The 27,191-nt window shown below is 37.8% G+C and overlaps 1 protein-coding gene across 1 annotated transcript in view; it reads right to left on the reverse strand.

Annotated features, from left to right (window-relative positions):
- Nucleotides 1-1,273: 1,273 nt before the first annotated feature.
- LOC121387225 overlaps nucleotides 1,274-27,191 on the reverse strand; it is a 28,027-nt gene continuing 2,109 nt past the window's right edge. Inside the window, exons 2-10 of the mRNA XM_041518251.1 lie at nucleotides 23,971-24,064; nucleotides 22,617-22,747; nucleotides 20,853-20,928; nucleotides 14,215-14,336; nucleotides 11,546-11,603; nucleotides 6,312-6,421; nucleotides 5,678-5,798; nucleotides 3,333-3,457; nucleotides 1,274-1,326 (exon numbers count right to left, since the gene is read on the reverse strand). Of these exons, the coding sequence (XP_041374185.1) occupies nucleotides 1,274-1,326; nucleotides 3,333-3,457; nucleotides 5,678-5,798; nucleotides 6,312-6,421; nucleotides 11,546-11,603; nucleotides 14,215-14,336; nucleotides 20,853-20,928; nucleotides 22,617-22,747; nucleotides 23,971-24,064 (890 nt within the window). The remainder of the gene's footprint in view (nucleotides 1,327-3,332; nucleotides 3,458-5,677; nucleotides 5,799-6,311; nucleotides 6,422-11,545; nucleotides 11,604-14,214; nucleotides 14,337-20,852; nucleotides 20,929-22,616; nucleotides 22,748-23,970; nucleotides 24,065-27,191) is intronic.

The raw sequence follows: 27,191 nt of genomic DNA on the forward strand, positions 1-27,191 counted from the left end.
AGTGTTAATAAAAAACAAAAAACACGTGATTATTCCTGCTAACTGGGGGCAACCATTTTATTTTATTTTCGAGGCGTTCGCTACAGCTTGCTTAGGGTGAAGTGACGTCAGCTCCTGACCAACTCCTGTATGCACAGTGTAAACAAAAGCAGTAATTTTCGACAAGGCGCTTCTCTTTGATCAACCTGACTTGTAAACCAACATAAACAACATGAGAATATAATAAACTATTTAACTAAATATATTTCAAGTTACATTAATGGAACAAATTGGGGTTATAGTATGTTTCTCTGTTACATAATACAAAGGAAAAATATACACTATTAGGACGACAACCCACGATACCCAAGTGATAATTTTCTTTTCTTTGGGACTTTGTAATTGGTCAGTTCTGTGGTTTTAGATGGGAAAGTCTAATTAATCAATAGTTTAAAAAACTATTTACAGTAATAAACCATGTCCATTTCCGTTTGAGGGGCGACAGGTAATATTATACAATACCGGTATGTATTTTTGTGTCTAGACGGCGTCAATTAATTGGCTCATCTAGTTACCAATCAAATACACACCTGCCAATCAGGAATCACAGGTAGAGAATAGACCCATTAACTAAGAAAATCTCTGTGTATCATTTCAGTACGTAGGTTAATGCATGGACAAAACATGGTATAATTATTTCGACTTGTGTAGCCACTTTGACAATAGTGGTTTATTTTGTATTGAAAAATAATATATACTTATTGCTGGCTTACTGGGATGTATATTAGTACAGAACATTGCAATGCATGACTATTTTATCATCCTGCAAAAACCAGGTAGATTTGTTTGTCTAGTTCTAAGACTCATTCCTGACGTTACGCGTTAAGTATTACGTAACCACCAGCTCGCCAGAGGGCGTATTCACTGGAATGGAACAAAATGGCTGCGCCCGTTATATCTAATAGCCGTCACATTCAACCGTTTTATTAATTAGATATAATAATATACTTGTTGATATTAAGCAATAATGTGCATTATATATCGTTGTATATGCATACCAGTCCAATAGCCTTGCGGTTTTATCGGCTGGGTCACGTGACCTAACATTCCCAAAATTATGACACCTTCTGCCTGGTAGGCCAGGGCTTATAATAAATAACCGGCCTCGGTGCTGTCGTGATTAAACCATCGAACGTAAGGTTGGTAGGTACAGGGTTAGCAGCCCGGTACCGGATATGAGCATAAAAATAAGTTGAAATGAAATATAATAATTTAGATGTTATAAACTATCAAGTCAACTTAAGATGTAGTCGTGTGACATTTGGGTCCAGTTTCCAGAAAAGAAAACTGAAAAAAGTCATAATAAATTAGATGTTATAAACTATCAAGTTGACTTAAGATGTAGCCGTGTGACATTTGGGCCCAGATTTTAGAAAAGAAAACTGAAAAAGTTGTACACTTTTAATGTTAAATAAATTTGCTTTTCATAAATATGATAACTAAAACAAAATTATATTTAGAAAATATATAATTTTTATGATTATTAGAATTAAAAGGTTATTAACCATCATTTTAAAACTTTCTGATCATAAAATGATGACATTAAGATGTATAGCTGTTTATATGCATACGCTGTGACGAGACACGGGGCAGGGGAGGAGGAGGGCAACTGCCCCCCTAGTGCTCAAATTCGAGCAAACATTATACAAATATTCTGGCAAAACGTGCTAACATGAGACCTTTTCACCATGTATCTGTGTGTATTTCCATCATTCCACCCTCAAAATTAGTTATAATCCATATAAAAATGTGCAGTGATTCGTTTGCAACCCTATATAGCGGCTTGGTGGTAATGCTATATGAATAAATGTTGTTATGCACATTCGGGCATGTTCGTTTAAAGCCTCCCCCCCCCCCCCCCCCTTACAAAAATGGGAACCCGTACGCCTATGTTTATATTGAAATAAGTTGGTTCTTTGGTGTGTGTGTGGGGGTGGGGGGGAGTATATATAAATACTCTGGGGTCAAGTGACGTCGTTTTCAACAAAAAAAATAACGTGACCATATTTGTCCATCACATCAGGGCTATTATGTTAAGGAAGGAATGTTTTATTTAATGACGCATGGAATACAGTTTAATTCCTGTTAGATGGCGTCAGACATATGATTAAGAACCACACAAATAATTAGAGAGGAAACCTGCTACTGCCATGCAATGAGCTAGTGTTTCCAATTAACAGCAAGGACTCATTTATATGACTGAATTACATGAATTAAAGACATCTTAAACACCTCTATCACAGTGAGGGGTGGACGTAATGAGCTAGTGTTTCCGATTAACAGCAAGGACTCATTTATATGAATGAATTACATGAATTAAAGACATCTTAAACACCTCTATCACAGTGAGGGGTGGACGTAGCCTTGTGGTAAAGCACTTGGCTGATATGCACGGTCGGTCTGGGATCGATCCCAGTTGGTGGGCCCATTGGGCCATTTCTCGTTCCAGCCAGTGCACCACGACTGGTATATCAAAGGCCGTGACAGGTGCTATCCTGTCTGTGGGGCGGTGCATATAAAAGGTCCCTTGCTATTAAGACTATATATGTCAAAACTACCAAATGTTTGACATCCAATAGCCGATGATGAATAATCAATGTGCTCTAGTGATGTCCTTAAACAAGATAAGCTTCTTCGTATCACAGTGATGACATTTTAAGTCAGATTTAAGACAACTTTCTATAAGCTAGCAGCTGAGCAAAAGGTTTCAAGTAAAATGTTCCTCACATGTAACTCTCATGTGTGTCAGGCCTTACCATCTGGGCAAAATGTACCATGTGGGCAGAACGTACCATGTGGGCAGAACATAGCGTCTGGGCAGAACATAGCGTCTGGGCAGAACGTACCATGTGGGCAGAACTTACTATCTGGGCAGAACTTACCAGCTGGGCAGAACATACCATCTGAGCAGAACATACCATCTGAACCATCTGGGCAGAACATACCATCTGGGCAGAACTTACCATCTGAACCATCTAGGCAGAACTTACCATCTGAACCATCTGGGCAGAACATACCATCTGGGAAAAACGTACCATCTGGGCAGAACTTACCATCTGAACCATCTGAGCAGAACGTACCATCTGGGCAAAACGTACCATCTGGGCAGAACTTACCATCTGGGCAGAACTTACCATCTGGGCAATACTTACCATCTGAGCAGAACTTACCATCTGGGCAGAACATACCATCTGGGTACAACTTACCATCTGAGCAGACTTACCATGAGGAGAACTTACCATCTGGGCAAAACGTACCATCTAAACAAAACTTACTATCTGGGTACAACTCACCATCTGGGCAGAACTTGGCAAATTCATCTCTCATGTCAGTCAGCGACTTTTGCTCACTTTGAGTTGCTATGGCCTGACAGGGTTTGATATTTTTCAGCATACAATTCATCGTTGTAAAGTACTGCCTGAAAGAATAACAGAAGAGATGGGTATTACATGTATGGCATTCACCTTAGAAATTTTATTTATGGAATCAAAATAACTAACACACTTTCCCATTTTCCAAGAATCAAACGTGCACACTTTTGTTGTTGTTGTTTTATTTGTTTGTGCTTTTTTTTTGGGGGGGTGGGGGGGTGGGTGGCGGGGTGGCGGGGTGGCGGGGATAGGATTTGGTAAAACACAGATTTTTAACTTTATTTGGGGATGCTGAATCCAAAAACAAAATATGTTGGCCATCAAAAATATTATGTTTTATGATTCAAAATGTTCGAAAACAAATTGCCGGCAAATAGTTTAATTAATAACCATTTAATTGATATCCCTAACCGACCCCGGTGGCGTCGTGGTTAGGCCATCGGTCTACAGGCTGGTAGGTACTGGGTTCGGATCCCAGTCGAGGCACGGGATTTTTAATCCAGATACCGACTCCAAACCCTGAGTGAGTACTCCGCAAGGCTCAACGGGTAGGTGTAAACCACTTGCACCAACCTGTGATCCATAATTGGTTCAACAAAGGCCATGGTTTGTGCTATCCTGCCTGTGGGAAGCGCAAATAAAAGATCCCTTGCTGCTAATCAGAAAGAGTAGCACATCAAGTGGCGACAGAGGGTTTCCTCTCAAAATCTGTGTGGTCCTTAACCATACATGTATATCTGACGCCATATAACCATAAATTAAATGTGTTGAGTGCGTCGTTAAAGCATTTCTTTCTTTGATATCCCAACGATTTTATAGGATTTGTTTTGGCATTAGCATGCATGTATACATTTAAGTTATAAAAAAACTATGTTAAAAATCAGAAAATTTTGTTTTATGATCCATGATGGTAAAAAATACACAAGGTGGCTAAATAAAAATGGCGGCCATTTGTCATACAATTTAAAAAATTGACATTAAAGTCTTATGAATGGAATTATTAGCTGTTATAAATGCGAGAAAGTATCTATCTGTCTTAAGCTGATTAACAAAACTAATTCATGATCATGGCCATATATCTGCACAATGCAGAGTTCAATGTGCGTTTTGCAAAATAGTGCTTGATTTTAGGAATCTTAATCTAGTGCCTCCTTTATAGGACAGCCACTCCCGAGGTGATTCTTTACTGGTGATTTATTGATCACTCGTGCACCGCCACAAAGTGGACTGCCACTCCCAGACGAGTTACTCTAAATCAAAACTGGCATCGGACAGAACTCATTATAATAAGTACAGTAGTGATGGCATGCACCCATAAGTTACTGTAAGAACAGTGAAGATACTGAAAGTTGAGCATATCCTGCCCCATCGGTGGCACCCATTATGAGTATTTCCACCACAGCTATCAAGTACGTCCCTTCAAAGAAAGTAACAAAACATACCACACATATAAAATTAGTTCACCATATAAAATGATGCATGATGGCGCCAAATCATAATGATTTGCATTGGGAGAAAGGTAACTTTCAACATTTAGTCTGTTTAATAATACATTACTGTACATTTGATTTATTACCTCAAATATATCTTTACTAAAAGGGTTATTTAACAAAATCAACACAAAAGTGTGTTTTGTTTAATGACGCCACTAGAACACATTGATTTATTAATCATCGGCTATTGGATGTCAAACATATGGCAATTTTGACACAGACACAGAGAGGAAACCTGCTACATGTTTCCATTAGTAGCAAAGAATCTTTTATATGCACCATCCCACAGACAGGATAGCACATACGACGGCCTTTGATATACCAGTCGTGGTGCATTGGCTGTAACGAATAATAGCCCAATGGGCCCACCGACGGGGATCGATCCCAATCCGACCGCACATCAAGCAAGCGCTTTACCACTGGGACAGAGAATGAAGGGTCATGCCACTAGTTCTGGCATGTTTTCATGATTTTGCTGATTCTGGGAATTTGAATATAAACCAGGATTCAAAATAAAGCCTTGCGGGAGTATATGTGTTAGTTAAAGGGGAGAGGTACGGAAACAACAAGAGACAGAGAGAGAGGGGTATGGAAAGAATAAGAGACAGAGAGAAGCATAGTGGGCGAGAGAGGAAACGAAACTGAGATAAACGGAAATCGAAAGAGACATACAGACAGACATATTGTCAAAACTTTCTTTGAACTCTGTCTTTGCAGATATACAAGTATTGAAGCGTTATTAATAATATATAGATACACAATTTGCAAACCTACCGACAAACCACTTCAGCATAGCTCAAGTTTGTAAGGTTACTGGTGTAGATTTTAACTTGACACGCTGCATGAGTCGGGCAGGTACTAAGAATTAGTAGCAGTTGGGAAAGTTGTGGCATAACTGGAAATAAACAACAAACTTGAAAGGTATATATGGAGTCAAACGTCGGTATTACGACTTCTGCTTTCTCGTTAGCCAGGGACATCTGGACATCGTGAAATGGTCCCAGTGTCCACTGTTTCTAAAACTTACGTTTATCATGACCCACCGGTATATTAAGCTGTTTAGATCATAGTCCAATATACCTGCAGTCAACTTGGTCGATATCCGTTGGTGGGCCCATTAGGCTATTTCTCGTCCCAGCCAGTATACCACAACTGGTATATCAAAGACCGTAGTATGATTAATATATCAATGTGCTCTAGTGTTGTCGTTAAACTTGTTTTAAAGTAGGCCACTGCCTTTGATGTACCAGTCAATGAGATCGAGCATAGAGACCGAGAGAGAGAGACAGACAGACAGACAGACAGACATACAGACAGACAACCCAGAAAAACTAAATAAAACAAAACAAGAGAAACAGACAAAACCAGGTGACAAACTATCCATGGAACAAATCCTAGTTAAACTCACTTCCGCACATTTTCGATGCTGCTTTGACAAGGTTCGACAAAGAGTACGGGCCTTGAGGTTTTCCACATTGTTTCAGCTTCGAGTCTTGACACGTCAGTTGAAGTGCTGTTCTGAAATATAGGCATCCATTGTATCTACACTGTATAGGATCGAGTCGTTAAAACATTTCCAAAATGGTTCTGAAACGTTTTAAGACGCTGATTGGAACACAGCTTCAAAATGCTAACTGATAAGCACAATCTCACATGCGTGTATGATTTAGGCACTCTTGAGGACCATATATATGTATATGTCAATATGTGGTAATCACGTGGGATCATTTCCCCTAATCACTATATCTTTCTTGACGATAGGGTTTCCACAATAAAATTCCGGAGTAACTTGTTGAATGATGCCCAGGAAGCATCCAATGATACAGGTATCACTTTTCAAATATTGACACGTCTTAAACGATATCAGTTGCATTTGTAACAGGAATCTCATCACATCAACGATGATACTGTCCTATTTTTTCCATTGGGCAGGTGACAAATAACCTTTCATTTAAATTCCCATCCAAAACAGATATAGTGATTAGTGGAACTGTCTGTTTAAAGGAATCCAATGTAGAACCATGTATGGCCGTATTGAACAACACTAATTCCATGGTATAACATATTGACATAGATATTGAAGAAGGAGATGTAAGACCCATTCCTCATGCCTTCTGTGTAGTTAACTGCAGCTCAAACAGTGTAGTGTTACTATCCAATGACACCCATGTCCTTGTGTGAGCCTTATATTATTGGGCAGACCTTTAATATTATGTATTGAAAGAACTTTGCTGGGAGTACAACCAGGTACATTCCTGTCCATGCCTTATCAAGTCCTCACTTCATTTAACTGGCTGTGAGATTATTTGCAAAGTATGCTCAACATTATACTTACTTGAAGAAACACTAGTGCAGTAGTACAGTATACTCACGTGAAGAAACACTAGTACAACAGTACAGAATACTCACTTGAAGAAAACCTAGTGCAGTAGTACAGTATACTCACGTGAAGAAACACTAGTACAACAGTACAGTATACTCATGTGAAAAAACACACACTAGTTCAACAGTACAGTATACTCACGTGAAGACACACTGGTACAACAGTACAGTATACTTACGTGAAGAAACACTAGTACAACAGTACAGTATACTCATGTGCAGAAACACTAGTACAACGGTACAATATACTCACGTGAAGAGACACTAGTACAACAGTACAGTATACTCACGTGAAGAGACACTAGTACAACAGTACAGTATACTCACGTGAAGAAACACTAGTACAACAGTACAGTATACTCACGTGAAGAAACACTAGTACAACAGTACAGTATGCTCATGTGAAGAAACACTAGTACAACAGTACAGTATATTCACGTGAAGACACACTAGTAGGCCTACAACAGTACAGTATACTCACGTGAAGAAAGAGACACTAGTACAACAGTACAGTATACTCACGTGAAGAGACACTGGTACAGCAGTACAGTATACTCACGTGAAGAAAGAAAGGAATGTTTTATTTAACGACGCACTCAACACATTTTATTTACGGTTATATGGCGTCAGACATATGGTTAAGGACCACACAGTTTTTTTAGAGGAAACCCGCTGTCGCCACATAGGCTACTCTTTTACGACAGGCAGCAAGGGATCTTTTATTTGCGCTTCCCACAGGCAGGATAGCACAAACCATGGCCTTTGTTGAACCATTTATGGATCACTGGTCGGTGCAAGTGGTTTACACCTACCCACTGAGCCTTGCGGAGCACTCACTCAGGGTTTGGAGTCGGTATCTGGTACCCAGTACCTACCAGCCTGTAGACCGATGGCCTGCCACGACGCCACCGAGGCCGGTACTCACGTGAAGAGACACTAGTACAACAGTACAGTATACTCACGTGAAGAGACACTAGTACAACAGTACAGTATACCCATGTGAACAGACACTAGTGCAGCAGTACAGTATACCCACGTGAACAGACACTAGTGCAGCAGTACAGTATACCCACGTGAACAGACACTAGTGCAGCAGTACAGTATACCCACGTGAACAGACACTAGTGCAGCAGTACAGTATACCCACGTGAACAGACACTAGTGCAGCAGTACAGTATACCCACGTGAACAGACACTAGTGCAGCAGTACAGTATACCCACGTGAACAGACACTAGTGCAGCAGTACAGTATACCCACGTGAAGAGACACTAGTGCAACAGTACAGTATACCCACGTGAAGAGTCACTGGCACAGCAGTACAGTATACCCACGTGAAGAGTCACTGGCACAGCAGTACAGTATACCCACGTGAAGAGACACTGGCACAGCAGTACAGTATACCCACGTGAAGAGACACTGGCACAGCAGTACAGTATACCCACGTGAAGAGACACTGGCACAGCAGTACAGTATATCCACGTGAAGAGTCACTGGCACAGCAGTACAGTATACCCACGTGAAGAGACACTGGCACAGCAGTACAGTATAACCACGTGAAGAGACACTGGCACAGCAGTACAGTATACCCACGTGAAGAGACACTGGCACAGCAGTACAGTATACCCACGTGAAGAGACACTGGCACAGCAGTACAGTATAACCACGTGAAGAGACACTGGCACAGCAGTACAGTATACCCACGTGAAGAGACACTGGCACAGCAGTACAGTATACCCACGTGAAGAGACACTAGTACAACAGTACAGTATACTCACGTGAAGAGACACTAGTAGGCCTACAACAGTACAGTATACTCACGTGAAGAAAGAGACACTAGTACAACAGTACAGTATACTCACATGAAGACACTAGTACAACAATACAGTATACTCACGTGAATAGACATTAGTACTGCACTAATCAAAAACAGCAATGGGGGTAGGGGCAGCTAATATATTACTTTGATTTTTCAGTGGGGGGGGGGGGGGTGATGCATTATCTTCAGAGTTGGAAGCCAGTACCCCGTACACCCACCCCGACTTCTAAGGCCCATGATATTAAATTAACAAACATACAGAAATATGGGGGTGGTTGAATGTTTATGGAGGGTGTTGTTTTTTCTTTCTTCCTTTTTTACCCCAAATAAAAATTTGAGAGCCTTTTTTTAAAATATACAGCTCATTATTTCTCGAAATAGCTATCTTTATGTTAGTTTGAATTGCTTTTCTTTTTTTTTACTTTTTTTTAAGTAACCCATCAATTCCCTACACCCAACAATTTCATAATTTCCGCCAAGTTGTTGATTTCAGTGTCGTGTTAAATGCTTGTGATTTCTGCTTGTAATGTACCTAGGCTAAGAATGCTGACTTCACTGTATATTCCATTTATATATTAAATAAAAAAATAAATAAAAAAAACCCCAAAAAGAACAAAAAAACAACAACAGTCTTACAAATCTATATCTAACAAATATGATTATTGTAAACTAATTTTATTCAGTGTACGTTTAACCGCAATTTGTATAAATACTGCATGCTCATTTTCCCCGCGATCGCGATCTGCATGCGTGCTTTCGACCATGGGTACGAAATTAACAAAGACAAAGAAATAACCGAAACTGCAGTTACGTGCGATTGCGAATAATTTTTACATGCTCATATACCACTAGAGTTTCGAGCATGTCCGTCTCGGGGCCTGTCTCTGGATAGCCAGGGGCTTGTCCCGGGACAAAAAAAATTAAGCGGACAATTTTGAAATTTACATCCAAAAATTAAATAGTGGGCCTTTAAAATTTTGATGCGCATCTCTAATTAATATAATTAATAAATAAAATTCTACTCATTAAATTTGGTCGCTAGATTAGATCGGGTGGTCAAAAAGAAATTAGATAAGATCGGTGGCCTGACTCGGGATGGAGGAGGGGGGGGGGGGTAGGGGTAGATTTGAAAGTGGGCAGAATTTTGAAAATATCAGTTAGTAAAAAACGTTAATAGAATTTAAAAAAAAAAAAAAGTTACAAGCCAAAAATAAAAAGAATTGACTGCTCGGTCAAATATTTATATAATTTGGAGCATTTTAGGACAGTCCAACAATAAATAAGAGAAAGAAGAGAGGATCGGACTATTTAATAATATTAAAAAAAGAAAGTAATTGCGACATAAACTTTTGTACGAAGGTCTAAAAGTTTAAAGTCCGATCTATATGTCCACTTGAGTGGCCTCGTTAAGGCCGTTAGGGTGCACAGCTTGTAGGGACGAGATGGGTTGCATCCCGTCAAGAAAACCGCTAGGTTGACAGTCAATAGACGTTGAAGGTGTAGTGCTGTGCTGAAATACAGATCTTGAGAAGCCAGATCCGTCTGAACGAGAGAGAGAATCAGACTAGGGTATAGTCCAGTCGTCATGGGTTGGTATAGTGGTGCGGACGGGCCCGACTCCGGAGGATACGAGATGATATCACAATAAAATAAAGTAAAGTCTAGAAAAGAGTAGTAGGGGCCGACCCCGCTTCAGTTAGGTGGACAACTATTGTTTTTCTAGAAATTTACATCAAGATTTACTACCTGTGTAATCGTATTGTTTAATGTCCGCAACGATGTCTCTTGACACGTGCGTGTCAGCCGACTCTGAAGCGTGACGTATATTTGTGCCGAGAGCTATCCTCAGTTCAGCCAAAGAACGTTCTTCCTAACGTTCGCGAACTATTTGATTGGTGTCCGTCGTGTCCATTTGGTTTAACGTGAAGCACACAAACCAGACTAGCGAACGTTTTGTTTTCGCTCGGTCTGGCTGAACTCAGCCCTTTGGATAGCCTACATGTCTTTAGGCCCTGAACTGGCATGTGTATTGAAATCGACACGCATTGTCGGTCTGTTTTTATTACTTTGGTTCAAAGACTTTACATAAAATAACAACTTACAGACTTTGATTTCATACATGTTGAATGCATGTCGTTAAAATTAATAACCGTGATTATTAAAATAAGCAACGTTCATTAGGCCTACCCTGTATTCTGGATGACACGGTTTCTCGTTACTGGTCGTGAGATCGCTATTACGCTAATTGAATAGTTGGTATTATTATTATGTTTGAGTGTCGGATAGATTATGTAACAGTTTGTTCACATCAGAAGATAGAAAATGGATTAGCCAAAATTTTAGCCACTTGCAAATTTTATTTGCTATTTTTTGTAAAAATTAGCCAATAGCTAATTTGGTTACCGACAGTGCGAGCCCTGGTACAACAGTACAGTATACTCACTGCAGTTCACATGTGCCTTTATAACTACAGTCGTTTATGTTGCACTCATCTGTGAGCTCTGGAAGAGAATACAATATCAAAATCAGTTTGGTTTGACCTCGTTTATGCACATCTTCAAAATATAAAAAATGAATAGAAACCAATTACCGTATAACCGGAAATTTTCGTGGTCTTAATTTTTCGTGGTTTGGGGTATAAAAACATTTCAAGGTTTCTTATTTTCGTTGTTTGCCAAATCTAAATTGAAAGTGATTTTATTTTCGAGTTTTAGCAAGTCTAGTTGCGAGAATACTTGCTATTGTTGATTAAAGTTTCACTTCGGCTGCCAGTTGTTCGATACCCGGTATGCTATTCGACAGACAACTGATCACAGTCTTTGATTTTGTGTAAAGCCAATTATGACGTATGTGTGAACAAAGCACTTAAGGACGCCATGAAGTCTAATTTTACCACATGGTATTCAAAGCGGGTTTCTCTGACTATGAAACACGGCGAAGTTGTAACGGACATCAAGATCGAAATGCGTACTTCGGCGATAAAAACAATTCATGCAAGGTGGATTATGAAAGTTATGGCAGAATTAAAAATACGCCAGGAAATGTTGAAATCTGCATTCATCCACCCCAGAATCTCTGATGCAGTGCGGGCGGTCATTGACAAAAACAATATACGAAATTTAAAAATATTTCATTATATTCTACAAACAGTGAGATCCACGCAATAACTTTTTTAAAATTCTAACTTGTTGTTTTGACTATACTATTCTCTTGTCGTATTCGGTGGACTGCGCATGACAGGAAATAAAATGTTCCGGTAAATTGTCAGTGTGTTATGGTTTTCACAATAAATATTTTAGTTACAATTTGTGGATTTTTTCAAATATTTTCAAGGATTTATATTTTCGATGCTGACTACTTACCCTCGAAACCCACGAAAATAAAAATCCTCGAAAATTTCCGGTTATACGGTAATCGAGAAGTGGGAATTGAAAAATGAGCCTGGGTATTGAAATAAGGTATAACAAGCAATTTTGTCATATATTTGGTTATAATTATAATTTATAATAAGTATGCCCTGAATGAAAAGCTGTAGGGAGCTAATTAGTCGAGAACAAAAAAAAAAAAAAAAAATGTTTTATTTAACGACGCACTCAACACATTTTATTTACGGTTATATGGCGTCAGACATATGGTTAAGGACCTCACAGATTTTGAGAGGAAACCCGCTGTCGCCACTTGATGGGCTACTCTTTCTGATTAGCAGCAAGGGATCTTTTATTTGCGCTTCTAACAGGCAGGATAGCACAAACCATGGCCTTTGTTGAACCAGTTATGGATCACTGGTCGGTGCAAGTGGTTTACACCTACCCATTGAGCCTTGCGGAGCACTCACTCAGGGTTTGGAGTCCGTATCTGGATTAAAAATCCCATGGCTCGACTGGGATCCGAACCCAGTACCTACCAGCCTGTAGACCGATGGCCTAACCACTACGCCACCGAGGCCAGTAATTAGTCGAGAAGTGACAATACATTGTAACATGCAGTTGTTTCATATATTTGTTCATAAGTATGTAAGAGATTCGTACACTTATCCATCACACTACGAGGGAAGGCTGCCAAAACCTCACTTTTGTCTCGTGTCTTCCTGGCAGCTCGTGCAGATTGAAGAGTGTAATAAATGAACATCTAAATTAATTTGCGGTCTAGTATTTCCGTTACTGCTGTAAAAGGAATTTAAGTCTTGTAGGAATACAAGTCCTTGGAGAAGAAAAAACCCATACAAATAAACCAGGTATGAAGGTCTGCATAGGACTCTGGTTTCTAAGAAATGAACATCCGATAGGACTACTCTTCATAAGACCTCGGTTCCTTCTACACCGGATCTGAGCCTGGCTTGATCTAGATCGCCTGAGAAGAAGTTAGTTTGGTTTAACGACACCACAGAGCACAATGATTTATTAATCATTGGCTATTGGATGTCAAATATATGGTAATTTCGACACAGTCATGGAAAGGAAACCCGCTACATATTTCATTTAGTAGCAAGGGATGTTTTATATACACCATCTCACATACAGGATAGCACATACCACAGCCTTTGAAATACCAGTCGTGGTGCACTGGCTGGAAGCTCGTCTGAGCCGATTGGGTTGTATTGTTTTATTAACGACAACACCAACCATTACGACCGATATCACTTATTCTGAATACTCATTAGGACAACTCGTGCTCGATGTCGAAGATTTGTAATTCGCCATATAGTTACTTACTTTCAAATTCCTATGGGCGTTACACACATGACAACACATACACATTTATAAAGAGCATTTACGTTATAACACCCATTTTGCTTCAGCCAAGATTCAACAGTGAAATTTTAAAAGTAAGTATGTCCAACTAAACAGCGAGAAGTAACATATGAATGTGTAAATAAATAGGCTCTTGGGGAATCCCCTGAATTTTCAACACGTTAATGCCGGTTTTACTGCCTCATATGCATTTGTTTAACCAATCTAATTTCACGTTATTTATAGAGTGAATTAGAATGCTGGTTTTACCGCCCTTAAATTCATTTGATTAACCAGTTTAATTTCGCCTTATATGTAGAGTGAATTAGAAAAGCCAGTCTAATTTTGCGTTATATGCAGAGTGAATTAGAATGAAACATACCAGCACTGTGACACGAGAACACTCTCACTGCTATACTCGACATGGAGATCATTAGTGACTTGTCCGGCTCCTGGCATGTTGCGTCATTAGTCAACAGACATGCGAGAATGGCCTTAAAAGCACTGAAAATAAAGGCCAACTACTTACAATGTTTTTTTCTTAAATATACATTGTGAGCCCATGCTTATAAAACTATATAGAGTCTAGAGTCAAGTTTCTAATGATGTCACACGAATACAAGTCTCTAAACGCTTTATGAGCAGGTATTCGTAATTTCTCAAAAACACACCTTACAGTCATGTTATAAGATATTATAAACAGATAACTAAATAACAGATAACATACAAATAAACATGGATAATAAACAAAATAACTGTGTAATATACTAGGTTAACTGTGAAGCTAGACATAAAGAGAGAAACAAAGAAAAGAAAGAAATGTTTTATTTAACGACGCACTTAACACATTTTATTTATGGTTATATGGCGTCAGACATACGGTTAAGGACCACACAAATAGAGAGAGGAAACCCGCTGTCGCCACTTCATGGGCTACTTTTTTCAATTAGCAGCAAAGGTTCAACAGACAGGGTAGTACACACCACGACCTTTGATATACCAGTCATGATGCACTGGCTGGAATGAGAAATAGCCCAATGGGTCCACTGACGGAGATCGATCACAGACCGACAAAGAGAAAAACAGCTTTATGGGGAACATGGAAGAAAGGAAGGGAAGAAAGAATGAATTAAAGATCAGATTTTGAAATAGAAAACAGTAATAGTTTTGGAAATTCATACCCTGCTAACTTATTGGACAAAATAAATAACTTATTTTGGAAAGACTGTTTGAATGCCTTCAAATGTTTTGCTGATAACATTTCATGTTCATCCTTTGAACAATTTTTAACAGAACCAGTATTTTACAATCCTAATATTTGTACTGACAAAAAGCCTTTTTATAACTCGAAATGGTATCAAAAAGTTATCTCACAAATTACAGACTTTTATAACAGAAAGGGTAAAATTTGTACTTTAATGAAATTTCAAGGCAATTGCGACACTGAAATATCGTTTGTGGGTTATTATGGTGTTGTTCAAGCAATTAGAAAATATTTCTCAAGTTTAAAAATTGTACAACCAGACACCTTCTCTTTACTGGATGCCACTAATGTTATGAGGAAACTCTTCTCAATTAAAAAGGGTTCTAAACAATACTATTATATATTAACAAATAAAAATAACATTATAAAGGCTGAATCAAAATGGGAAGAATTATTTCATTCCGATATCAACTGGACAAAATTATATTCAAAGCCGTTTAAGACAACCCCAGATGCAAAGTTAAGATGGTTTCAGTGCAGGTTACTACATAGAATTATCACAACTAACCTGTTTTTATTAAAAATCAACAAAACTGATAATAATCTTTGTACATTTTGTAAAGGCACTCCAGAAACTATAGTTCATCTCTTTTGGGAGTGTATTCCAGTCAAAACATTTTGGAATGCTTTTGTCCAGCTGATACACGATAACTGTCCACACATTTATAACTTGTCTCTTGATGCCGAATTGATTCTTCTTGGTGAAAATAATAAAACGATAACAGATGATATTTTTGATCTCTTTTTATTACTTTCAAAGTTCTTTATTTACAAATGTAAAGTAACGGATACATTACCAAATATTAAACATTTCAAATATGTTCTAAAATCAAGATATATAATTGAACGAAACATTCAGCACAGTAAAGGTTTACACCATAAATTCCAAACAAAATGGGCTATGTATCATAATTTATGTAATATGTAGCCAGGCAATAATTGGACAGAATTTTATAGTAATATTTTGTTTTGTGTGTGTTTGTATTTCGATTGTCATATACATGCTAGATATACAACCCAATTATAATGGTGTATGTTTTTGTGGGGGTTTTATAATGCAATGTTGTATGTGTATATATTAATGTATGTATGTACATGTAGGTGTGGATAGATGTATGAGTCTGAATATGTATGTATGTCGATGTACATCAATATGTAAATATACCTTTTTCATCTTAATGTCTATATATGTGTGCGTGTGTGTAATGGAAGGAATATTTTAATAATAAAAAAAATAATAAAAAAGTAATAGTTTTGTCTTATAATACATAACTCTAGATCAATATATTGCCATGTATTCTTTCCAGGAATATGAACCAAGTGTGCCCAATATTCTTCATATTCTCTGCACTGATACATTTTCTCAAGTGTATATTTTTCAATTTGTATTTTACCTTTTAAAATGTTTAAAAAAAGAGTATGTGTTAGGTATCTGTTTCTGCATTATACTTCTATATATGTATGATTGGTATATAAAAGGTAAAGGTATGTGTTATTCTGTCTGTGGGATGGTGCACGTACAAGACACCTTGCTATTGATGGAAAAATGTAGCGGGTTTTCTCTCTTAGTTATATGTCCAAAGTAGCCAATGTTTGGCATCTAATAGCCGATGATTAATAAATCAGTATGCTCTAGTGGGTGGTGTTGTTAAACAAAACAAACTTTAACTTTTGGTACCTCTAAAGATTTTGGCAAAACTCAGATATTTTATTGTATATATATATATATATATATATATATATATATATATATATATATATATATATATATATACATACAATGTATCCATTGCCAAAATAACAAAAAATACTAATTAATATTAACTGATGACTGAATAGCACTTAAATAATGAATGCATTTCAATTATTAAAACAACAAATACACGTCATACATTAAATATGTTTTTAAAAAACATCATTAAATATATTAAACAAGGCGCATTCATCGTCGGTCTAATCATTGCTTGGTTAAAGACATCTACGATTGGTACCTGTTTCCTTTACAAAATATCACGAAAACAGAAGATGTTATTGTTCGAAGTTAATCCTTTAATTGGTTAACTAAAGTCTTATTTGTAAAAGCTATACATGTCTACAGATTTGGCAGACATCAATAGCTAGGACAGCATGTAATACAGTCGGCGCACTACAAGATCAATGATAAGTCGCTGTGTGTGTACTGCCAACGTGATTATGTAATGTCGTTATAAAGAGGTGTTTTCAGACGTCGGATGCACGTTTGTTCCTAATTTGCTCTGTCGGTGTCGGAAGGTGTGAATTCGGGTGTAATGAACAGAATAACACTGATGTACGTTTGTTCCCGACAATTTGGGGTTGGATAGTGTAAATTTCGCAGTAACGACGGTCGTTGTAATGAGGTCTGACTGTATATATATATATATATATATATATATATATATGTGTGTGTGTGTATGTCTATATATATGTATGTCTATATATATGTATGTCTATATCTGTTAAACATATATATATATATATATATATATATATATATATATATATATATATATATACACACATACACACACATACACATACACATACACATACACATACACACACACACACACATATATATATATATATATATATATATATATATATATATATATATATATATATATATATATACTGAACAAAAAAAATAAACTTCCGATTTGTACATATAGTATTTGTTGTGTTAAAGAATTCATTGTGTAATGAAATTATATAGGTAGTATTAGCCTTGAGCTGTATTATCAGGATTCATGAATGTTATCGATTATTTTTGCACTGTTAATCGTCGACAACGTGAAATTCAATTTGCACGTGCATGCATGGTTCGACATGTCCCGTGTAGTATTCGGTCAATTTGTTTTACTTGTCTTACTGACATTGTTGTCAAATGAACGAAAACGCTTCAAAATTTGTAAAAAAAATAACCTTTTTTACATTGTAGCATATTTAGTATGCCAATAATACCCAATAATGTACGCGAATGGGCGATTGGAATGCTTGATGCTGGCATGTTGACAGAAGACGTTGCAAGGCATGTTGGGAGTTCTAGTCGAGCGATACGAAATCTTCGCGTAAGATTTCGAACGACAGGAAGCACCAACGACTTGCCACGTCGTGGACGTCCGCGTGTTACAACGCGTGGTCAAGACCGCTATATCATGAACACGCATTTGCGCAATCGATTCCAAACTGTCTCTGCTACTGCTGCCAACACACCTGGGCTTCATAATAACCGAATCAGTGGGCAAACTGTTCGTAATCGTCTGCGGGAGAACGGTTTACATGCACGACGTCTTTACGTCGGATGCGTTTTAACGTAACGTCATCGTCTAAATCGTCTTAATTGGGCACGTGTACACACGCGTTGGATACGGTGACGCTGGAATACCGTTCTTTTTTCGGATGAATCCAGATTTTCTTTACAATGTGGTGATGGCAGGGTGCGCATCTACCGTAGGAGAAATGAACGCTATGCTGACTGATGTGTTCTTGAACGATATCGTTTCGGGGGTGGGGGTTGTGTCATGGTCTGGGCAGCCATTGCCCATGGTTATCGGTCACCACTAGTCGTCATTGATGGCAATTTAAATGCTCAACGTTACCGCGATGACATTCTCGCTCATCACGTCATTCCTCTGTTCTATAACAACGCCAACATCTCGATTTTTCAGCATGATAATGCCACCTCTCATACAGCTAGAGACACTGTAAATTTTCTTAGGACAAATAACATTGATTTCATTGATGACTGGCCTGCTAAAAGTTCTGTTCTCAACCCCAATCGAGCATGTCTGGGATAGTCTGGACAGACGATTGAGGCGTCGTCCCAACCCACCCGCTAACGTCAACGAACTTCGTCAAGCGCTCATTCAGGAATGGAACAATATTCCACAGGCAGAAATCAACACTTTAGTCAATACTATGCGCCTGCGATGCACTGCAGTGGTCAATTCAAGAGGTGGTCATACCCGTTATTAAGTGGGTGGGGTTTTTTTTTAACCCCTACCAATTTCTCCCAGTTTCTGTTAACCTATGGCCATGATTTTTGCACCAAACGATGCATCATGGAACACTCTTTAAACGCATATATAACAATTATTCCCCCGGTTTGTTTTCATCAAGTTATGTTCAAGCAAAGTTAGCGGAAGTTTCTTATTTTGTTCAGTATATATATATATTTCATAAGGAAACATGTTTGTTGTTATTATTTGATGTAGGATTCTATACTGAAACCTTGGTAACGTTAGGTCTTTCATATACAGAAAATATAAATTATAAATTGTTATCCACTCTTGTGACAATATTATGTAACCTGAAGTTGAATGTTTTCAGAATTAATTTAATTATACTAATTCAAAATGGCATTTAAAGGGACAGTTCTGAGTTTATTTCCATTGTAAAATGTTTCCGACCAACAGAGCCTTTTTTTCTTTGCGTAACATACGAATTAAATAGATTTTCTTATTTATAATATCAGTGTCTGTACTTACAAGGTGTTTGTTGTTGTCCTAATGCTTGTAGTAGCTAAGACTGGATTTTACTTCCCAATAATTTCGTAGGTACGAAAAAAAATATATATCAGAAATTAATGTAAAAAAAGAGTGCTACAAACACTAGTATACGACCGCAAACGCATTCGATATACAGAGACTGGTATTCTAAACAAGAAAATGTATTTACTCTGTTATTGCAAATATCTTACAATGGCTGCAAACTCAGGACAGTCCCTTTAAAATATTTTCCATCTTTATGAGGTTTTGTTTTTGTTGGGATTTTTTGTCTCTTTTTTTTTTTTGGTTGGGGGGGGGGGGGGGGTGTTTAACGACACCACTAGAGCACATTGATTTATTAATCATCGGCTATTGAATGCCAAACATATGGTCATTTTGACACAGTCATAAAAAGGAAACTTTTTGTTTTCATTAGTAGCAAGGGATCTTTTATATACAGACAGGATAGCACATACCACAGCCTTCAGTATACCAGTCGTGGTGCACTGGCTGGAATGAGAAATAGCTCCGTGGACCCACCTACGGAGATCGATCCTAAACCGTCCGCGCATCAAACATGCGCTTTACCACTGGGCTACATCCCGCCCTATCATTATGTGTGCATATATACCACTGAGGTTTCAGCACACTGTTGCGCATACAACTCAGCTATGTACCATGTCTAGACATGGAAAGGGTTAGTAGTTAGTCGTATATACCACTGAGGTTTCAGCACACTGTTGCGCATACAACTCAGCTATGTACCATGTCTAGACATGGAAAGGGTTAGTAGTTAGTCGTATATACCACTGAGGTTTCAGCACACTGTTGCGCATACAACTCAGCTATGTACCACGCCTAGACATGGAAAGGGTTACTAGTTAGTCGTAAGTAAATCTGAACGACTAAACCATATTACATTATTAAAATCGTATCTTTGCACAAGGCAGAGTCGCAAAGGCCATGACCACTATCAGATGATCATCCTTAAACGAACCGATTGCCACTCACAAGACTAGCTTAGAAAACCCATTATTGGAAGGATAGAGCTCAATGGAATATATATACAGCTATGATGGCATGCACTCATGAAACACTGCAAAAACAGTGAATATATTATGGTGTTCGTGAAAGATGAGGATATCCTGCCCCGACGGTGGCACCAATCAGTAAGAGAGAAATCAAAGTAATGTTTGACGTGACGAATAGTAAGATAAATACTCAGTCTAACATGATTAGTCCACTCACCTGCAGTTACGTACATGAAGAGTGGCACCATTAAGACATGTATTCATTCTATCCATACACCCAGCTGGAACTGGAACTGAAAATAAGAGATGTCTACCATGAATACAGCCTTCCACAAGAGTTGTTTGCCATGAATACAGCCTTCCACAAGAGTTGTCTTCCATTAAGATAACATATTACAGTTACCTACCATGAATACAACATCTAAACAAGTATTGCCTACCATAAATAGCTAGTAAGAGATGACTATGATGAATATATTTAACAAGGTTTTTTTTACTATAAATGCATCTATCAAGAGTTTTCTACCATAAATACAACATGTAGCAAAGAGCTGTCAACTATGAATACAGCATCAAACAAAGGGTTTTTTTACCACAGATATATGTAACAAGAGTTGTCTACCATGAATACAACATCTAACAAAAGTTGTATATTATTAATACATCTAACAAGATTTGTCTACCATAAATACGACATCTAACAAGAGTTGTCAGCCATGAATACATCTAAGAAGAGTTGTCAGCCATGAATACAACATCTAAGAAGAGTTGTCTACCATGAATACAACATCTAAGAAGAGTTGTCTACCATGAATACAACATCTAAGAAGAGTTGTCTACCATGAATACATCTAAGAAGAGTTGTCTACCATGAATACAACATCTAACAAGAGTTGTCTACCATGAATACAACATCTAAGAAGAGTTGTCAGCCATGAATACAACATCTAAGAAGAGTTGTCTGCCATGAATACAACATCTAACAAGAGTTGTCTGCCATGAATACAACATCTAACAAGAGTTGTCAGCCATGAATACAACATCTAACAAGAGTTGTCAGCCATGAATACAACATCTAAGAAGAGTTGTCAGCCATGAATACAACATCTAACAAGAGTTGTCAGCCATGAATACAACATCTAAGAAGAGTTGTCAGCCATGAATACAACATCTAACAAGAGTTGTCAGCCATGAATACAATATCTAAGAAGAGTTGTCAGCCATGAATACAACATCTAACAAGAGTTGTCTACCATGAATACAACATCTAACAAGAGTTGTCAGCCATGAATACAACATCTAACAAGAGTTGTATATTATGACCGGCCTCGGTGGCGTCGTGGTCAAGCCATCAGACCTAAGGCTGGTAGGTACAGGGTTCGCAGCCCGGTACCGGCTCCAACCCAGAGTGAGTTTTACCAACTCAGTGGGTTGGTGTAAGACCACTACATCATCTTCTCTCTCACTAACCACTAACAACTAACTCACTGTCGTGGACAGACAGCCCAGATAGCTGAAGTGTGTGCCCACGACAGCGTGCTTGAACCTTAATTGGGTATAAGCACGAAAATAAGTTGAAATGTAATTCACATTCCACTTAAGTCACACCGTTTGTTATTGGTATGGTAATGGGACACAGACATACTCCAAATATCTCGATTCAGATGCTCTAATAACGTCTGCATAGCGAAAACTGAAGAAACAGCGAGATCGCTGCCTTTGTTGTTAATTAACAACCAATTAATCTATGTTTACCATACATCAATTTCTCAAAGCCACAAGTCATGAAACTAGTTTCATTCTGTCACAATCATCGTCTGCTTGCGTTTTCTTTTAAGCTCGATGATACCATTTAATACCTTTTTCAATGGTTTAGATAACACTAATAATGTTCGTTCATCTCACATGTGAACTGTTACAGTAACTACAAATCATATGTTTACAGGATGCAACTAATAGCAAATACGTAATTAGAACTTACAGGCAGGTTTATGTCGACAGTTATCAGTTATACGTTTTAATATTCCCGAGGTGCTGATCATGATCGTTTTGTCAGGATCCTGACATTGGGCGTCATCTGCTCGCAGACATGAAACAGCTTCACCTAGAGTCCTGAGAGAGAGAGAGAGAGAGAGAGAGAGAGAGAGAGAGAGAGAGAGAGAGAGAGAGAGGGGGGGGGGGGGGGGGGAGAGGGAGGGGAAGAAGGAGGGGAAGAGACACATAGAGCGACATAGAGAAGGAGAGAAAGAAGGAGAGAAAAAGAAGACAGAGTTATTTATATAATCTGTCAACTGCAACTTATAATATGTATGACTGTATTGATGTTTGTAACACTTAACGTCAGTTACAAATACTGAACTACATACATAGTACCTAGTTATAATTTTTTCTTAGAATAAAGCAACATAAATCCAGCTTCTATTTACTTTAAATTATTCTATTTAAAATGCAAGTCACAATGCTGACAGACATGTCGATGATGATAATTTTACAATCCGGCCGGTGACGTTACAAGACTAGTGTGCCATACCGATATTTTTGACACGTGCCATAATGATTATTAAACCATGAAACCGTTTATTGTATATACACACACGCACACACATACCACGCACACAACACACACCACACACACACACAACATGCATATATCAGATACACCCGTATACCGGGATATTGTTTTTCAGTGTGCTGTGACCAGTCAAGTGTTGTTAATCTTCAGCCACATTCATGTCATTTTAACACAACGGCACATTGGAAACTACTTAATAATATAACATTTTTAATCAAACATATAACTATTTTGTTTTAAACATTTTACCGGAAGTAGTATTTGATATCGAAATATTATGACTAGAACAGAGTGTAAAATTTGGAACATTTGCAATTGAATGCGAAAACTTGCGAAACGTTACGAAATGTACCGATAAATGTTCAATTCGCCTACTTTTATCAAACTTCTTCCCTTTCTTCTGGGAAATGAGAAGTCATGTCTCCTACTTTTCAATTCTAGATTGTATGTATGTATGTACGTATATATATAGTCAAAGATACATGGTATACTGAATAGAATAGATATAGATACGCAATATACTTAATAATCCCAGAAACGCAGTATACTGACTAGCCACTTATACGCAGGTCACTGAATAGCCACAGATAGGGCAATATACTGACTAGCCACTTATACGCAGGTCACTGAATAGCCACATATAGGGCAATATACTGGCTAGCCACTTATACGCAGGTCACTGAATAGCCACAGATAGGGCAATATACTGAATAGAAATATATACGCAGTATACTGAATAGTAGAAAATATACGTTTCTGATACCTGCAGTATTTTATTTTGTCTCCTGTTGGAGGGTCCAAATTTACATTCGTCATGCACGTAGTCCGTCTTTTTGTACATCCGTCTGACAGAGGGGCTGGAAAAAAAGAAGACATGCTAGAGGTTTCTGCCTTGGGCATGGCATGGCGTAAGGAATTGTGGATACAGTTAGCTCCCTTGCGAAAAAGAGTGCTCGTATTGTTTTTGTATAGATCTATGTTTGAAGGGTAATTATTTGGAATATAAAGTAAATTCTTAATAGTCCTGCAGTAGAGACCCCCAAAAGTGATGTATAACTTTTGTCACCATGGTGGAAATTAATCTCTGGGGTCATGAAAATATAAGATGACATTTTCTAAAGTTGGTGCGAACAAGATGGCGGCCATTTTCCAAAATATAAATATATAAATTAAATACACGGTGCTATGCATACTACCGTCCTCACACTAGTTATCATCTGGCGGCTTCATCTCATTATCATTTTCACATACAACATAATCCTCCGGTTCATTTACTGCCTGATGTTCTGCATGGTTATCCATTGTCAAAGCATGATCACCGACACTTTGGAGCATAAGAAATGGGCAGTCACTTTCGTATCAGTAATTCAGCAATTCTGGTTAACATAAAACCTGGTTTATTAGCTTGGGCACCACATACCCATAAAACATTTTTCTTTTCAAATTAAACCACAATTGGCAGCATTTCCAAACTCACGTTTGGGTATCGTGACGTCTCGCGATGCCATCAGCCTACTGTTATGTAGGTTAAAGTTGTCTTCATTTTGGGTATAGCTAATTTGGTGAATTTCATTGTGACTGATGGGACAAAAACATGTGACTGACGAGATGCTATTCCTACAATATTCTAGTAAACCATTTTTAAAATGAACTGAACACTATGTTTGTTTCATAAAGTGGAATCATTATACATTTCATTTATATTCATGATTTATCAGTGAACTAAATTTGAAATCTTTGTGAAAACGCATCTTTACCATGGAATTGCCATTTGCAAGCATACTTTTCTTATTGGCAATCTAATATTGATATTCTTCCTAAAACAATATCATTTGTGTTCCCATGTATGTAATCAACTGCAACTGGTCAATTTTCCTCATCATTAAATACAACATTTTCCGTGTCACAGCCAAAAAATGATACTGTATTGTTTATTCCTTCCTGGCCATATATAGCTGATGTAAACCAGTTAAGACTGGCATATATTGTTTCCATATAATAATAATATTAGGCAAAGCCCGCATATGTCTATACAAGGTACATGGTCAAATGTCTAGGTATTAGTCTGAACGGCACGAAGATGCTGTCTCAGTGTTGAACAGGACAAGATAAGTAAATATTACAAACTATGGCGGTTGTGAAGTCAATATATTCAAACACGAATTAGGCTGACATCAAAATTGTGCTACATGCAAAATGTACTTCAGGAAGTGAACACAATACATAATAAGCAGTGATGTTCTTGTATTTGCTTCTGTATTATCGTATAGTTAGAGTAAAGAAAATACTTGTATATCTCCTCACATGTATATCTGGTATACGTTCTTTCATGCTATGTATAACCAGCTAAAGCGTATGCAGCACTGTAATAGGAGTTCTGTATCCTGCCTATATATAACTGGCTACAACATTGTGAGCTTTTCTAGAGTCATGAGAAACACTAATACATAATAATAAATAAGTTGAACAGTCTTAGTTGTTCGAAACTTGGGAACACAGGAAATATTGTTTTGGGAATACAAATGATAGCTACCAGGTTTCTTGGACCCTGTTCAGTAACGCTGACTGTGCATTGTTAAATAATATTCAGTGAGACATTGTCTATAAGAAGAGCGTCTTTGCAATGAAATGGCCACCAGCTGAAGACATATGCACATGTAGACTGCACTGATACCAGTTGGCATAGCGATAAACACCATGCCCATGAATGAGGATTTCACCATGTTTGATTTCAAGAAAACAATGGGCTGGGTTTACCAAAACTAATGAAACAGACTGTATGCATTAATTGATCCAAAATTGCTGAACATCCTGTTGTGCACCAGGCAACCCTTTTTATATACACGTGTACTTCAAAGTGCTAATGTCTTAACATATGATCCACCAACACAAGTTTTGTCAGTTGAGTTAAAGAATGTTTTGTTCAACAACATCACTGGATCACATTGATTTAAAATTATTGGCTACTGGATGTCAAACATTTGGTAATTGTAACATATAGTCTTAAGAGAGGAATCTTGCTGCATTTTTTCATTAGTAACAAGGGATCTTTCTTATCCACACTCCCGCAGCCTTTGATAAAACAGTCGTGGCGCACTGGCTGAAACGAGAAATAGTCCAATAAGCCCACCAATGGGAATCGATCAGACAAGCGCTTTACCACTGGGCTAAGTCCGACCCCGTCAGTTGATAAGGAATCTCATGACAGTAGTATGTACTATGTATTATGTACAACAAATTGAGGTCGTTTTGTGAACAACCCTCAATGTTTTTTTGTACTGGAGTTTTACTAAACATTCTTTCATTCATTGATTCATTGATTCATTCATCCGTCCATCCATTCATTCATTCATTCAAACATACACTCACTTTATTCACTCATTAATTCATCCATTCATAGTAGTAGCTTAACCTTTATTCAAATGTGAATTTGTGAAGGATATCATAAGCAATGTGTATATATACCATAGCCCCTGGTGTCTCCACAAGTACACGAGTACTCGAGAACGGGGCGAGTCTATAGTAAGACTCGAGTCCATTTACAGGACTCGAGTACCCATGCAAGTAAGAGCTCTCTCATTTAATTATATTTGTTTACGTCATTTTGCCAGACATTTGCTCCAGTTACATTACAGGGCAATGAGACATTGAGGGAGAACAAAAGTAGAATATGTGGAATGCAATACAATGGCATGATTTGGAACCCATGTTCAGCGCTGGAATTAAGTTGCATATAATGCTAGTTTACTTTATTGCTTAGTCTGATTATCATCTAGTGTAAGTCGGGTACTTGGGTCCAGGTCGAGTTTGACCCTCAGGTACTCTAGTCCAATATTGTGGACTTGTGGAGGACTTAATAGCCACCAACCCCCGCTTCAGTGTCGTTTGCATGGTTGTGAACATTGACAAAAATGCACATAAAACCATGCAGTTTGGAGATACATTTTGGAATGTAAAACCAAATTTTAACTCAAAATATTAAAA

The sequence above is a fragment of the Gigantopelta aegis genome, chromosome 13 (genome assembly GCF_016097555.1).
Source record: "Gigantopelta aegis isolate Gae_Host chromosome 13, Gae_host_genome, whole genome shotgun sequence".
NCBI classification, from domain to species: Eukaryota; Metazoa; Mollusca; class Gastropoda; order Neomphalida; family Peltospiridae; genus Gigantopelta; species Gigantopelta aegis.